Source organism: Plectropomus leopardus, chromosome 4, assembly GCF_008729295.1.
Source record: "Plectropomus leopardus isolate mb chromosome 4, YSFRI_Pleo_2.0, whole genome shotgun sequence".
Classification (NCBI taxonomy): domain Eukaryota; kingdom Metazoa; phylum Chordata; class Actinopteri; order Perciformes; family Serranidae; genus Plectropomus; species Plectropomus leopardus.
Window position 1 is genome coordinate 4,440,774 of NC_056466.1, and position 15,587 is coordinate 4,456,360.

The window sequence follows — 15,587 nt, forward strand, 5'->3', positions numbered from 1 at the left end:
AACTTCCCAATGAATGTAAAAAATGGGTGTCACTTTAGCTTCAGCTAAAGAGCCTATAGACTTATCCACTCCATTTGTTGCTGGGACCAGTACAGGATCTACAATGTTGAATGCTGATTTATTTTTTCTATCATTGTTGACTATTTTCAAAGAAAACGACAAATTTCCATTATTTGGTGGTTTATGCCTTTAATGTGAGTCAGGCACAGGCCTAAATGCTGTATATACAACAGACATCGACTTGTGACTTGCTTGTGTGTGTTTTTTGTTTGCGTCTGTGTGCGTGTGTCGAGGGAGCACACCACAGCAGCGTGAGGCTCCGGCAGCCGGGGCCGCTGGTGGTTCTCACAGCCCACAGAGTGACTCTCTGACAGGGATCGTGAGAACCTGAGTGGCAGGGGTCCTTGTGGTTAAGACGAGGAATTCTGATGAAATGTTAACCCTTTGAAACCTGGAGCGACATCACTTTTCTTGTGCTCTCAGACATGTTTCACAAATATTTTAGGGTGAGTAAATTCTTTTTAAAAAATCAAACAAAATTGGGAAAAAGGCATTGAGCAACTTGATGAAGAGATGTTCTACAAATTGCAAGAAATTTGTTGATTATGAATTTTTTTTTTTTTTAACTCTAGGGAAAGCTACGTAGTGGGAAAAAAAGAAGAAAGGCTAGAGAAAGACTCGATTTAAAATGATCATTACGTATTTAATATTATGATATGGAATTATTATAATTTTTAAGCACTTTTTCAAGGTCTTTTACTTGTTTTGGTTTGTTTATAAATTATGTATTATTTTATTTTATTTTATTTTATTTTTTTTTTTTATTTTATTATTTATCTATTTATTTATTTTTTACTAATTTTCAGGTAATTTGTCCTTGTACTTTTTCCTTATTTCTTGCAAATCTTTGGATCATTTCTTCTTTCATTGCTCATTTTCTTCTTCCTGTGTTTTTGAAAGAAATCAAGTCAATTTGCTCAGGTTTCAAAGGGTTAAAAAGAAAAAACAGCAGTGTTCATAGATGTTAAAAGCCTAACGCAGTGAGTGGAAGGCATTTGATGAGACCATTTTAGGATCAAGGCAAAAAAATTCCATATTGCAGCAAACCTGTTGCAGATTTTTTTTAAAAGCTTCCTCTTAGACCATTTGCTAGTGGAGCGTCATACGTTTCCCCCTGTGGTATAAATAAGTTGATATAATCAATCTTTAAAAAGTTTTCATCTGTCAAGGCTTGAAAGTAAAAGTAAATACTGACCCAGAACTGGAGCCGGCAGGACGTCTGTATTTTTCTCTTTTCCCACACCTGTCTTCTTTCTCTCATCTCTCCGCTCTCTTTCTCTCCGTTCATCAAACGACACTGTCTCCTCTGCCTCTCTCTCGCTCCGTCCTTCATCTCAAAATGCAGCTTCCCTCGTGTCACTGTGAGGCTGTGTGATTATTTATGGGCTGGTGAACGGAGAGAGATAGTATGAGACCCAGAGCTTGGCCTCTACCCTTCCACTGTCTGCTACCTCTAAATCACCACCACGTCTGGCTTGCTTTTCACATTAACGGTTTGTTTGTGTGTGTGTGCGTGCGTGCGCATGTGTGCGTGCGTGTGCATGTGTGTGTGCGTGTGCATGTGTGTGTGCATGCTTGTGTGTGTGTGTGTGTGCGTTTGTGTGTGACAGAGACAGAGACAGGACAGAATTGTGGACATTTGTTAGTGAGTCTGATGTTATAATTTAAGAAGTCTTCTACTAGTGTTTGCTTCCAAAGTAACATAATCGGAAAACAGATTATAACCCAGTTTATAAACTAACCTTGTGAATAATAACAGCAACTGGTTTCATAATGCAACAATGATTCATTTCTAAGTTAACAAAGACTTTCTCTTTGTTACTGTCTCTTTTCTTGAAGTTGGTTTGGCACACCAATTTCAACATTGTGACATTTAGATAATCTTTGTTTGCAATTGTCTTTCTTGGAGTATTTTTGCATTGAAATGTTGTAGTTAGACCACTTTCTTTTCTTTTGTGTTCTATAGTTAACCGTTGGTGTACTCGCCATGGTTCTGTAAATTATGCACATCAGCAAAATGAGATGTTCTGGTGTAGAAACCTGCATTGTTTTGGGCATTGGTGTAGCTGAGGACCAATGCTGTCTTTAGGGCATGTAAAGGAAGAGATGTTTTGTGTGTGTGTGTGTGTGTGTGTGTGTGTGTGTGTGTGTGTGTGTGTGTGTGTGTGTGTGTGTGTGTGTGTGTGTGTGTGTGTTTTGTCTGTCTGTGTCCAAAACAGGACCAGCTGAAGTTTATGACCCTGCAGTGCTCTCTGTTTTCCCAGGGTGACAGGGGGGACAGCCGGTCTGCAGGGGGCAGAGGGGTGGAGGTTACATTACAACACCTGGTCTGAGAGTATAACTGGAGAATATTTTGGGTGTATGATTTGTAGATTTTTAATGTGAATTAGGAGTTACGTTTCAAAGAAAATCTAGCTTTAGGCCAGGGTTACTGTAAAAGTAAATAATCCATTCAAACCTTTATTAAAGACGTGAGGGAGACCCTCATTTTCATTGGCGCCAAGCATAAATAAAGACATTAAAAACAATCAACAAGCAAACAAATAATAATTAAAATAGAAATAAAATCATGCAAAGTAACAGAAAATAATGTAAATAGCCAACAGCTAAAAAATCGTGATAACAAACATGTTATGGTGTAGAAGTATAATTAAAAATCTGAAATAAGGTATTTAAGCAGCCGTAATGGTGGAGGTTTAGGTTTCCTTAGATTATTCCATGTATAAGGTGCACTGTAAGAGACAATTTTCTTAGTTAAGCACTGATTTGAGGATATGTGGAGCAACAAACTAATCTGCGACTAAGTACTAAGATTATGTGAGTTTAGAGTTAAAGGGATGAAACATAGAGAGGAAGCATCTGTCTCAAAGCTTTTAGAGATGAATAAAAATCAATGTTTGTCCCGCCTCACAGCCAAATGTGGCCAGCCAACCTTTGATAAACAAAGCAGTGGTGGGGGCTGTAAGGATCACCGGTTATGAACATTAATGAATACTTGGTAATGATACAAGAAATCATGGCTACAAGGGTTTAGATTCTGTTTCAGCACTGACTCGTGAAATGGGGGGGTGTTTCAGAAAAATGAATAAAGAAATTTGGATTTTCTTGCTGGCCACTGTAGTTTTCCTCGGCACTTTCAGTTTTGCAACCTCGCCTGTGGATGCCACTGAATCCTCCAGCCATCTGACTTTTTGTGACAACACTACAAGCAATTGTTTATTTCCTTTGTCTGGCGTCACGTTTGCTTTTGTTTTCCTGTCTGTCTCTCTTCAAAAATCTGTCTTTCTGTCCTTTTGTATGTTGAACTTAAAATCTTCACTACAACATTTCCATTTACCTGCACTAATGCAGTTAGAAAAGCCTTTGTGATAAGGAAAGGGACATAAATAAAAGCCCAACCACAACCTGCTACACACATACATGCACACATACACACAGATATTGCATACAGTAAATCACAGGAATCCATCAACTCAATCCCGTCTGAGAGCATCAAAGGAAGAGAAGAAGATGAGCAATTTCCTCTGTAGGCCTAGTTTTGTGTGTGTGTGTGTGTGTATATGTGCGTGTACAAATTGGAGCGTCTGTGTAATCTCTGTGAGGATTTTGTGTTTATACCTGAATTAGCGAGACAAAGAATGGGTCTAGCATGGCAGAGGCAGCAGACACACAGCCAAACAAACTGTCTGCTGAGCACAGGCAGGAAGTGGAGGAGGGAACATACATATGTCTGAAAAAGGGGGATGAACTATCACATGTGCCTAGAAACAACCCAACCGTGCTTAAACAAGGCAAAAAACTCCAAACTATATGCATGAATACACACTTCACTATATGCTAGGTGTAAAACTGAACTCTTTGCACAGTTGATACTGCCAACAGTAATTTACGCTGCAGTGCCAACAACTGAGGAGGATCTTTGACGTTAGATGGCAGTAAAACAGTGAATAATGTGTGAATCCAGGGTTTTGGGACGTCAGCATCTGTGTGATTTATGCAGGCTGCACTCAGCAGGAAAGGGGAGAGCAGGGCCTTTGACTTTGGGGATCCTCCCTTATCTGACAGAGGGAGAACAAATCATAGACAGCTGGAGATGAATGAGAACACATGGGAGAGGACGAGACTGTTGATGTCAGAGAGGAGGGGACAGTGGTAAGGTCACTGTCCTCGTTTTTGCTTTTTTACAATGTTAAGATTCAAAGGTGAGGAGAGAATGACCCTTATGCATTGTTGTTTATTTATTTGCCATTTGAAATGATACAGTAGTTTATAGTGATTAAATCTATTGGTGGAAATCTGCTCAAATCATCATGTTAAAGGGACAGTCCACTCCAAAATCAAAAATACATATTTTTTCCTCTTAACTGTCGTGCTATTGATCAATCTAGATTGTTTTGGTGTGAGGTGCAGAGTGTTGAAGATATCGGTCATAGAGATGTCCGCTCTCTCACCAGTATAATAGAACTAGATGGGACTCAGCTTGTAATGCTCAAAATACTAAAACATTTTTTTAAAAACTCAAAAGCTATGCCTCTTTCCAGAAATCATGACTTGTTTACTCAGGATATGAGCAGTTTAAAATGAATTATGAATCTACTGGTAGCTCAACTAACACCCCTGAAATAGCTAATGTTGATATCAGCCGAGGAAGACGCCTTAAATGTTTACATCTCGCTCTGTCACGAGCGCGAGCCTCAGAGCAAATACAAAACTGAGTAGCAGGTGGCATCTTGTATGGTAGCCTCAGCCACCAGTGTGTGAATGTGTGTGTGTGTAAATGTGACTCGTAGTGTGAAAGTACTTTGAGTGATTAAAAATTACTCGAAAAGCTCTGCACAAGTGCAGGTCCAACCTCATCACTGCACAGACGTATGCACGCACCGCTGCTAGATCACTAGATGTGCACTATCAAGGAGTATTCATGAGAAGTTTTTTGAACACTGATTAAATTTGGAAGAGAAAAAACTGACAAATTATCATTTTTAAAGCAGATGAAGTACAGTAAAGTCATTATTATACGTGTGCCAGTGCCTGAGAATTCCTGAGGATTTCATGCTGTGCAGCTCACAGCTGTGTTGGATGATTGTAGATTATATCTGATGTTAGCCCGCCCTCTTCTGGAATAACTATCCATCACAACTGTACAGAGGGCTGACTCAGCAGCTGAGTAATGAGAACACAGGAGACACTTACTGTAGCTCCTGTTGTGAGTCATCTGGAGTACAACACTAGTTTAATTTTAATGATTAGAAGTATTGGCCTATTCTTTTTTGCCATCACATTAACTTCCCAATAGGTGACACCTAATTTAGCATATTACAACTTTAATAAGCAACAGCAACTCTATATAATTTCGAGTAATCTGTCCCAAAACATGCTGTTCACTTTTCCAAAGAGAAACATGGAATTTGGCATATAAAACTGGGTTGAACCTAACATGTTAACTGAACAAATTAGTGCTTGCAGCCTTGCACAAAAATTATTTTCCAAAATTAACGTCATTATAGGAGCATTATGTCACAGGATTAGCATCTACCTGAGAGTTTTCACTGCCAGTTAGATAACCTACAACACTCTGCAGTCAGAACTCTGGAAAGTATTGTTCTTTAATATTCATATTAAGATGAGCTTTATTTAACCAAGAAGTCATATTAAGATTAAGGTCACCGTTACAGGAGAAATGTGTGAACAAAATACATATACTCTATGCAACATCGAAACTATTCAGTCACACAAAGTCATTATCACCTACACACACATACACTAAAACAGCCACAGATATCATTAACAATTACAGCTTAATTAGTGCATTTTGCAATGTATCCTAGTGAGGTGCCTTCTCGAAATCAGTCCTCCCCAGTTCAGTGTTGGTATGTGCAACTTTTTTTTAAGTTAACCCATTATGTTATGTCTATAGTGTCACTCCATTAAGAATTAAAGCTAAATGTCAGGATCTGATCATAAACTGTAGCGATGCCTCACAGACAGCCTGTCACACAAGCTGGCCCATTCTTGAATTTTTTTTACTTTCAACCTTAATAATATGTAAATGAGTGAGTTAAATATCAAAATCCCCCCACTGCTAAAATGCCCAACTTTACAGCAGAAATAAGTGGAACACAAATTAGTTTTGGTCTCTATGGTTAATTTTATCATGACAACTGTACGGCAGTGTATTGTTTTTCTTTTACTCATCGAGAATTGCAGTTATAGATAATTAAGGGCGTGTCCACTTTGATTGACAGGTGGGGGTCATTCATAGCTAAATGTTAGTTAGGTAACATTACCATGGCAGAACCCCAGATTAACGGAGAAAGCTAAAGGCCTAGGTGTAGCTGTAGCTATTTCAGTGTGTTGTAAGTTTATGAAAGTTAACTTTAAATTCAGGTCGCACAAAAGTCTCGGTTGTACTAGAGGACCCTTTAAGGAATTGGATAATCAGTTTTTCTGCAAAATACATTTGTTTTAAGCCTGATTTTTAAGCAGTAGTTAGCATTAGCATTATCACAGTTAATCATGGCTGTAAATATACCATGCTAACCATGTTAGCAGCTCAGGTTATCTCCATCCTCTCATATAAATATAATCACTTTTGGCTCCAAAAATACAAGATGGTGATGGCCAAAATGCTTAACTCAGCACTTTGCAATGGTAGTCCACAAACCGGTGGGCATGTCTATTATTTTACACAGTCTACGAGGTAAAAATTCCAAAAGAAATCAACATTAATGATTGTGAGTTCAACACATGTTTCAGACCAACCTGCAAAATAACTTAAAAAATGTAAAACTTAAAAAGTGACAATGTGGTGATGTAGAGAATCAGTCTTTATGTTTACTACTACAGTTAAGGATCTGTGTACGAGAGCTGATGCAACTCAGGAAGTCCTTATAGCCCATCTGGCGCAGGTGTATACTTGGTAACAAAAAAGTTCTCGGTTCAAAAACCCTTAAATCAGTTTTGTCTTTTATACAAAGAGACATTTTACTGTCCAACCAAGAAGCAAGGTGCTTCCATGTTCTCTGCAGACAAATATGTTTCATTTAATTCATGTAAAAAAAAAAATCAGATTCAGTCACAAAAAAAGGTTAATTCAGTCTTACAAAACCTGATGAAGTTTAACATTTAGCTTCTGGCTGTCTGCTCCTCTCCCAGTAACTTGTCATCTGTGGAATGCTTGTCGTCGTCACGGCGATGACTTTTGAAAGGCTGCAGCCGCTCAGAGGATGTTTGGGGTTCACTATGAACATCGTCTGTTCAGGAGGGTCTGTGGGCGTAATGTTCAGGTTTTTTAGGCACATTCCCAGGTAGGCATCTTCAATGTAGATAGGTTTAATCTGAGGAGAGACTGACAGAATCTTAGCAGGAAGGTCCAGGGACATAACGTAGGCCATCCCCAGAGGATATGGGGGATACTCTGACTCTGCGATTACACTTCTCGGCATGTAGAACTTTATGAATGGATTCCTTAAAACCGGGCTGTGCCACCACACCAAACCTGTCATGTAGTTTTTTTTGGCTGCGCTGGGACTCAGCAACAGTTTCACCAAATTCTGGACATGCAGTAAAATATCGGAGTCAACCTTCATGACATAGGAGGCCTTGACGCAGTGCACAGCCAGCCACTCCAGCATCATCATCGTCTTGATGGTCAGATTGTGGTAGCTGTCCTGGAAGTTAGCCTGGATCAGGTCATGATGCTGCAGGTTCTCCTGTTTGAGCTTCTCCTGCTGTTGCTCAGCATCAGCTCCCCCCGGCAGGCCCACTATGAAGAGAATTTCGATCTGCTGACCCAAAACCAGTGTCTCGTTCCCCCATGTCTTCCGGATGGTGTCTCTAGCTGCCACGTCATTGGCCGCAACTGGCACCATCAGGACCAGGAATGGAGTCGTGGTCTTGCACGTCGCTGTGTCATCCATGATGAATTTGTAGTTTCGCGGGTAGGCCACATGATACGGCCCAGGATCCTCCCATCGTGATTCTCCTGGTGCTGCTGCTGCTGGAATATCGATGACCTCCAACTTCCAGTTACAGTTGAGATAGATGAAGAAGACTGTCACTGCTCCCAGGATGGAGATAAAGATGTGTTTTAAGCACTTCCTGCTCTCCATTAAATCTAAGCTGAGAAAAAAAAACGATTTAATGCTCTGAAAAAATGCAATTACAAAAGCTTCAAGAAAATGGTGTCCCTCAATGTCAATATAATGCTAATCAGTATGAATGACCAGTTCGTATACAATATCTTAGTTTGCATACTGATACCAATAAATGGAGATGGGGGGGGGGGGGGGTTGCTCATGTAAACACATGAGAAACAGCCACAGACTGAAAGTAATATACTATCTCAGGATCGTTGCTTTCTTTGTACAACAGTTTCTTCAGTTACCACCATAGCACTGTCTCCAACAGATCTGATCCACATTGCTGCTTTTCGGTGGCCTTGATGATTTGTTTGTTGTTATATGTTTCTTGAACCCAAACTTTTTGAGTATTGTAGGATTTTACCGAAGCAGAAATGATCAAATTCAATACAGTTCTCATTGCCTTCATTTCTTTCCATTATACAAAGGCATAAGATTACCTCCGCCTGGATGGTTGTATTTTCAGTTTGGTTGTCTGCAGCATTATGAAAAAACTGCTGCCCCTATTTTCATGAGACTCAGTGGGAGGGGGTGGCATGGGACAAGGAAGGACCTATTCAATTTTTAAGTGGACCAAATCATGGGGCAGATACATGAATAGTTTTTTACCGTCTTTAGCACTGCAAGATAAGGCAATTGGCCTTGTCTGCACCCTGCAAATTCTCTTCCAGTCACATGTACAGTGCTGTTGGGTTTGCTCATAAAATTAAAATTTTTGGCAAAAAAAAAACCCAACTTTGTAGCATTGAAACAATATCTTTACTTTTGGAATATAGAACAGAGCCTAATTATCTCAAAATTGTGCAATCAGAGTGCGAACAGGTAAAAAACATTAATGGTCAGAAATTCTTTCTCCTTGCCCAAATAACCACACAGTGTATTATTGAATATGTTTACTGTAGACATTTTCTCGTGGGCTACCACTGACTTAGTAATGGAACTTGGAAAAATATTTATTTAGATTTTCAATGCAGTTACTTTAATATAAAACATGATTCATGATTCCTTTTACCAAACAGTAATATTTTGTTTATCTTGCCACTTTGTTGTTGTAAGATTTGAATCTTTGTGAGATAAATCAGTGTAAGGCCAAGCAATGGGGCAAAATGTACTGACAAAAACTTGGAGTCAGTACTTCTAAACTCCACTTAAAGTTTAACACCACTGATTCAGCTCAGTAAATAACATTGTTAGCATTGAATTATTAGCTTGAATACTTAATGACTTTTCTTCATTTAATGATAAAAACTTTTGTTTGGGGTCACAGAGACCTCAGCTGTAGAAAAGTAAAATACAATGGCATTTTACATGCAGCTTTCCATAGCATGAGGCTACCCCTCCTAGATTTCACAAAGGCAAGGGCGTCGGTTTGCATATGCATGTATGTTTTGAATATGCAGAGAAATCCTGCTCAAACACATATAAGCCAAAGTCCTGGGGAGTTATAAACAAATTCAAATGAATTAATTTATTACTGATGTGAAAAGATGCTACATGCACAAGAGGTTACTTCACCAAATAAAAGACAAAAAGGACAATGGAGGACTAGATCATACCTACATGTGTGATGACTCAGCGGGGATAACATCAAATGAGAAACGTTGATTTACAGGAGAATAAAAACTTGAAAGTGAATTATCACCTCCCGCCAGAATTTTGTATTTTCCTTAACATAAATACATTTCCACAATAAATTGGTGCATAACACTTCACCAGAATGCAGTAAACTAAGTTTCTGGTCATACGAATTTCCTGGGAGTGGACCCCCAGACACCAAACTTCCAAAAAAGTCCATCTGTATTTCTGTTATGCATGAGTTTAACCTTTCGCTGGGCTAGGTACATTTCTAATGGATAGTCAAACCAACTTTTAAAATCTGAACCTTTCCCTTGCATGCTCTTACAATGGCTTCAGTATTTGTTACCTCCATCACATGAAAGTGCAGTTTGTGGCAAACCGAAGGATTACCACTTTTACCTGACTTTTCTACAAACTGAAGCTACTGGCTAAGAAAAAAATGGTATATATTAACTGAAGAACAATGAGGTGGCAACACCAATGTCAAGAAAACACAAGGTGGCTATTAGTCATATCTTTGATAAGCACTGCGCGTAATTATTAACTCAGCAGCCTGCTGTTTATGACAGCAGTGGTAGAAAAGGTACACAGATCTTTTACTATGTAAACATAGAAATGCCACAGTCTAAAATACTCAATTACAACTAAAAGTCCTGAATTTAATATGTTATTGAAGTAAAAGAACAATCGTAATCAGCAAGATCTACTTCAAGTAGGTAATAGTAAGTTAAAGTACCATTATGTGGAATGGCTCTGTTAAAAACCATAAATAAAGACATCTAAGAGCATTTCAGTGTTGTTTGTCAATGGTAGTTTTTTTTTCATGTGTATGTGGTTGTGTACTTGTATCTTATTCATTATTTTTTATTGTATTTTTTCTGTCTTAAAAAATATATTATGTAAAGCACTTTGAGTTGCACTTGCTGTATGAACTGTATAAATAAAGTTATTATTATTACTATTATTACTACTAATGTGGAACCATAGTAGATACCAGACTACTATTTTGTTTGCTTTTTGTGTGTGTTAAACAGTAAATGTAAAGAATAACTAGTAAGTGTCAACAACATGTGTTTCAATCAAACACTGCTTGTAAAAACAACAAAAACAAGACAGACAACCTACAAGTCACTGACATTAAAATTTCATCCAAATAACTCTAGAGGTTTTTGAGTAATGAAATATGTTATAATTGCCTTTAGTAGGCTACAACATTTCCTGAACTGAAATTGTAGCGGAGTAGAAGTTGCCAGTGCCTGCTACAGCAGCCTTGTTGGTAGATAAATAGACTACTTAGTTTGGTTATCAGTTTATTATCGTTTAAAAGGCATTACTGTCTTTTATTTCCTCTTTTTTTCTGAAACTTTTATTTATTTGTTATTATTTTATACTTTTGTATTTACTATTGTCATTATTAATATTATTTTATTTATTTATTTATCATTATTATTATTTATATTTATTTTTTTCACCATTTTTCAGGTATTTTTCTTGTACTTTTTATTATTTTCTTGCTGATTATGGGTCATGTCTTCTTTCATTGCCCATGTTTTTGAAAGAAATCGCACCAATTTGCTCAGGTTTCAAAGAGTTAAACAGCACTGTTACTGAATATATAAACTTTGGATAACTTATTTGTTTTTTAACCTGTTGTTATCCATCAGCGGGTAACACCTTTTACATCAACCCACTAATGTTTACTGTGTGAGGAAAGACACAATACCCTTTTTGTTCAGGGCGGGACCACCAATATAGGTTAGACAAAGCTCTGTGGACAAACTGCTGCTCGCTACTGTCCAGGAAAAAAAGTGAAGCAGAGCAAAGAATGAAAAAATAGAAATAAATTATGAAAATTAAATCATCAGTTGGACTAAATCAAGTGTTTACTTTCCCTTAATCGCTATTTGACCGAACGATGGAGGAATTTAAAGTGCTGAGGTTAACATATAACGTGGTGCACACGTTTTTTTCCTTTTTTGGTTACTTACCTTTTACTTTTGCGCGACCCTATTTGAAAGCACTTCCTGTATTCACCGGCTTTTCTCTTCTCTCCTCCTCTTTAGTAAAAATCCCGGGAGACCAGTGAGACCAGTACGCACCATATTAACGCCGGTACGATCTTGTACGGATCCAGAGTGGGAACAAACAGTGCACCTTCACCTGAACCTGCACCCGCCCACATGGATCACGCGCCCCTCACTTCCTTGTTCTCCTACCTACCTGTTTAACCCCTTCAGCCAGGTAAGATACAAATCTGCCTAAATTAGGTGTCTTTTATAATTAATCCACAGTCAATGATAAAATACTCTGACAGTGAACTAAAGGCCAAAAGTAGCTTACTGAATCAATTAATTTATCTGTAGCCTACAAATTAATCTCTCAACTATTTTGACAATTAATTGATCCATAAGTAAACCCTTTTTTTTCAGCAAAACTGCCAAAAATTAATTGGTTCCAAGCCTTGACATAACAGGCATTCCCAAGGCATCAGTTTAGGATTTAAAAAACCATGCCAGGCATTTATTCATTTATTTTTTTTACTATTTTCTTACATCTACAGACTAAAATTGTCTATCAATGCGAAAAATTATTAAAAAGCAAGCAAATAATGGTGTCATGGCATAAAAAACACCATTAAATTAACCCAAAACTATCAAAAGACTCGTAGATTTAATGAAATTCAAAGTAATTTTTTTGGAACATGCTTTTACTGTAGTATGCCTTTTTCACCACTAGATGTCATACTGACTTCAATATAAACTAATTTCTCATCATAGCCCCAAGATATCATATTTTATAACTAACAGTCAAATGAATTATTGTTCATCTTTTTTGTTCTTCTTTCCTCCTTTTTTTCATTTTTTTACCCACTGTAAAATAGAAATATGTTTTGACTTTAAATTGAGTCCAGTGCAATTAAAACCACTTCATTCTTGCTAGTCATACAGTAAATGCTTGAAATTAGACTTTTCTTTAAAACATAGTTATCTTAAACTAATATTTTTACTGGTCATAAATGAATTGTTTGCCATATTCATCTTATTCCTAAACCCATTAGTTGGAACATCTTTTTAAGTGTACAGTTGAAAAAAGTCTGATGAAAACAAACAAAGCAATTTCTCGGGATGTAGTGTAGCGTACGCCAAAAAAACCCCTAAAATCTAAGTTTGCCTGCAGCTGCCAGCAAACTATAATATAAACACGATGGTCTATAAAGATACAAGGACAACACTATCTCAAAAGAACGGTCAGTGAGGCTGTCGAGTGTCAATAAACAAAACACCTCAGACCTTGAATGCAACTTGATATCCTGTCTGTGTACGTTGAAAACAACAGATGTGAAACAACAAACCTGATGAAAAAGTAATAGTGTATAACATGTTGGCTGTGCTTAACAATGATTTTGCCAAAAATCTCCTTGATTGCTTTGCTCTTCTATGCCAAAATAGATCAGATAAGAAAAGTTCAATTTTAGCACTGCAGTGGTGACAAATGGAGGTAAAAGCAAACTTTCTTGTCACTCTGTGCCACGTGTACTTTACCTGAATGAGTCATCACAAGGTGCAGCTTTTCTCAGGAATTCCCTGTTGGCTGGAAAATACCACTACTGCCCAGTCCAATTCAAGATAACGGATAAAATAAACATCTTATTACACCACACTCATTAATGGCAATCATATGAGGGTCTAAACTTTAAAGATGATATCAAACACAAACAATTAAGGGTAAAATAGAACAGGACAGTTTGTACATCTCTGAGTATTTAATCTTAACAGTGTTAGCCTTGATATTTTCCTTTCTGTTTGGTAGGGCATGTAATCTCTTCCAAGTGTTTTTATGCATTTACTAACAATAAATACTATCTCTACAAAGACTGTAAACCTCTCCTCTCACAGCTTATCTGAAATCTTGCTCCACACTGATCAACCTGCTCTTATTTTGCACCGTCCCTCCAGTGCGCATTTATCCCACAACATTAATTTTTTTTTTTTTTCAAAACAGATTGGACTACAGGAGAGACATGTGCAGTAATAATATAGGCTACAATATGTTTTCAGTCCGGGATGATTTTTAATGTAATCCCATCCAAGTAATACAGTAAAAATAGCTTAAAAAAGTGCATTCAGTAGAGCCCAGAACTCTGCCCATGCTGATCACAGTCACTGTGCACAATGCTGCTACAACAGATGCGTTGCATTTCAGAAGCATCGTAGATGTAAATAGAGATTATACGCCTTGTCTATTTTTGACTAACCTGTAGCAGGTTGCACAGAGTAGATTGGGGTTTTTTTGCTGACAGGCGCTGTATGTGAGAGACACAATGTAATAATGAGGGCGGATGTATTTTTAACAACAGATTTTTTAACCACATAATCCATTTTATCATTTAATCAATCCATAACTGGACTTGTAATGGTATTAACTTTGTATGTAGGCTACAGCACAACAAAGTTATTAATAACAACAATAAACAATTAAAATAGACAGCAAAAAAGAAAGTATTTAACTACATAGCCTGCCTACTTACTTTGAGTAGAAGCATAAATTTTGAGGAAAAATGATTAAATCAACAAAATTTGGTCACTAAATTTCTCTGCTTCCGAAAGGTGTAGTATGAAACCATGAGGCTGTCGGGACAAAATCGGGTAACTGCTGGACAGCTAGATCACAGCGCAGCAGCGCCTGGTGAAATCATGGCTCACTTACACCTAAGATAGTGGAGAAGATAATAAAACATTTTTGTCTCATATTGTGCCTAACTTAAATGGATAATACCATATCAGGGTATGAAATTAATCTGCAGATGCTCCCACTGAAAATGAGACCAAACTTTTCTATAGAGGTGATTTTTTTTAACCACTACAAAGGCTAAAATGTGTCCTGCAACAGACAGTAATGCCCAGGCCTCACTGCCTTCATGAGCAGCATGTGGACGGTGCAAAAACTGTCATTTTTTAATTTCTTTATTGTTTTTAGACTAGCTGATTTTTGAAAAACTTGGCCACTACTGGTTAGTTAAGCTGAGTAAGGAATCGGTAGTCAGTGACATATAGAACAGTACATAAAACATGTTTTTCAACAATTGTGAATCACCGAAACCACAAGACATCTTAGAGCACACAATCATGTATGTGCACACAAAATCTGATGTTGATTTGTCCATTAGTTCGTGAGATCAGCTGCAGACAGATGGATACACACAGTCACACATTCACATGTTTTGGTTTGGTATTTTGAGAGGCCTTTAATGTCTGCATGCAGGCAAATGAAGAGGCTCCAGCGTGTCTGAAGGTTAAGATTCTTCAAGATGAGGACCTTGTAGATCTTCAGACTCCAGTGTTCAGCAGACTAAACCAAGGGTTACACAACAATTGTTTTGACTCCTTCAGGATAGCTTGAGTACACATGAATCTGTTTGATGTGTATGATTTACTATATATGGCTGAATCATTTTCTGTTACTTTAAATATTATGGTATTGCTGTTTCCATGCATTCATGCTGTCCAACGATCTTCTCTGGCATTAGATTTGGGTTATATTAAACATACTGTATATTCATGTAAAATCCACTGAGGCTCAAGTTTATTCTGTTATTCATTAAATAGAATATTAACAATGAGTACAAATTCAACCTTATGGATAAAAGTCTTGGATGTTCAGGACCGCACTGTGCTGCATGATATTACCATTCAAGTTAATGAAACCCCGGGCAACCCCCTGCTACCAGAATACATTGGAGGATTTCATTCTGAATAAAAAATAATGTAGAAAAATTCCAGCATTGTTAAATATTTAGTCATATTATTT

General features: G+C 37.5%; 1 protein-coding gene across 1 annotated transcript; it reads right to left on the reverse strand.

Moving 5' to 3' along the window:
- Positions 1-5,741: 5,741 nt before the first annotated feature.
- Positions 5,742-12,009, reverse strand: LOC121942652 (beta-1,3-galactosyltransferase 5-like). Its single transcript, XM_042485916.1, has 2 exons — positions 11,768-12,009; positions 5,742-8,181 (listed from the first exon to the last, which is right to left on the reverse strand). Exon 2 carries the CDS (start codon positions 8,169-8,171, stop codon positions 7,179-7,181), a length of 993 nt encoding a protein of 330 aa, XP_042341850.1. The 5' UTR covers positions 8,172-8,181; positions 11,768-12,009; the 3' UTR covers positions 5,742-7,178.
- Between the last annotated feature and the right edge of the window lie 3,578 nt (positions 12,010-15,587).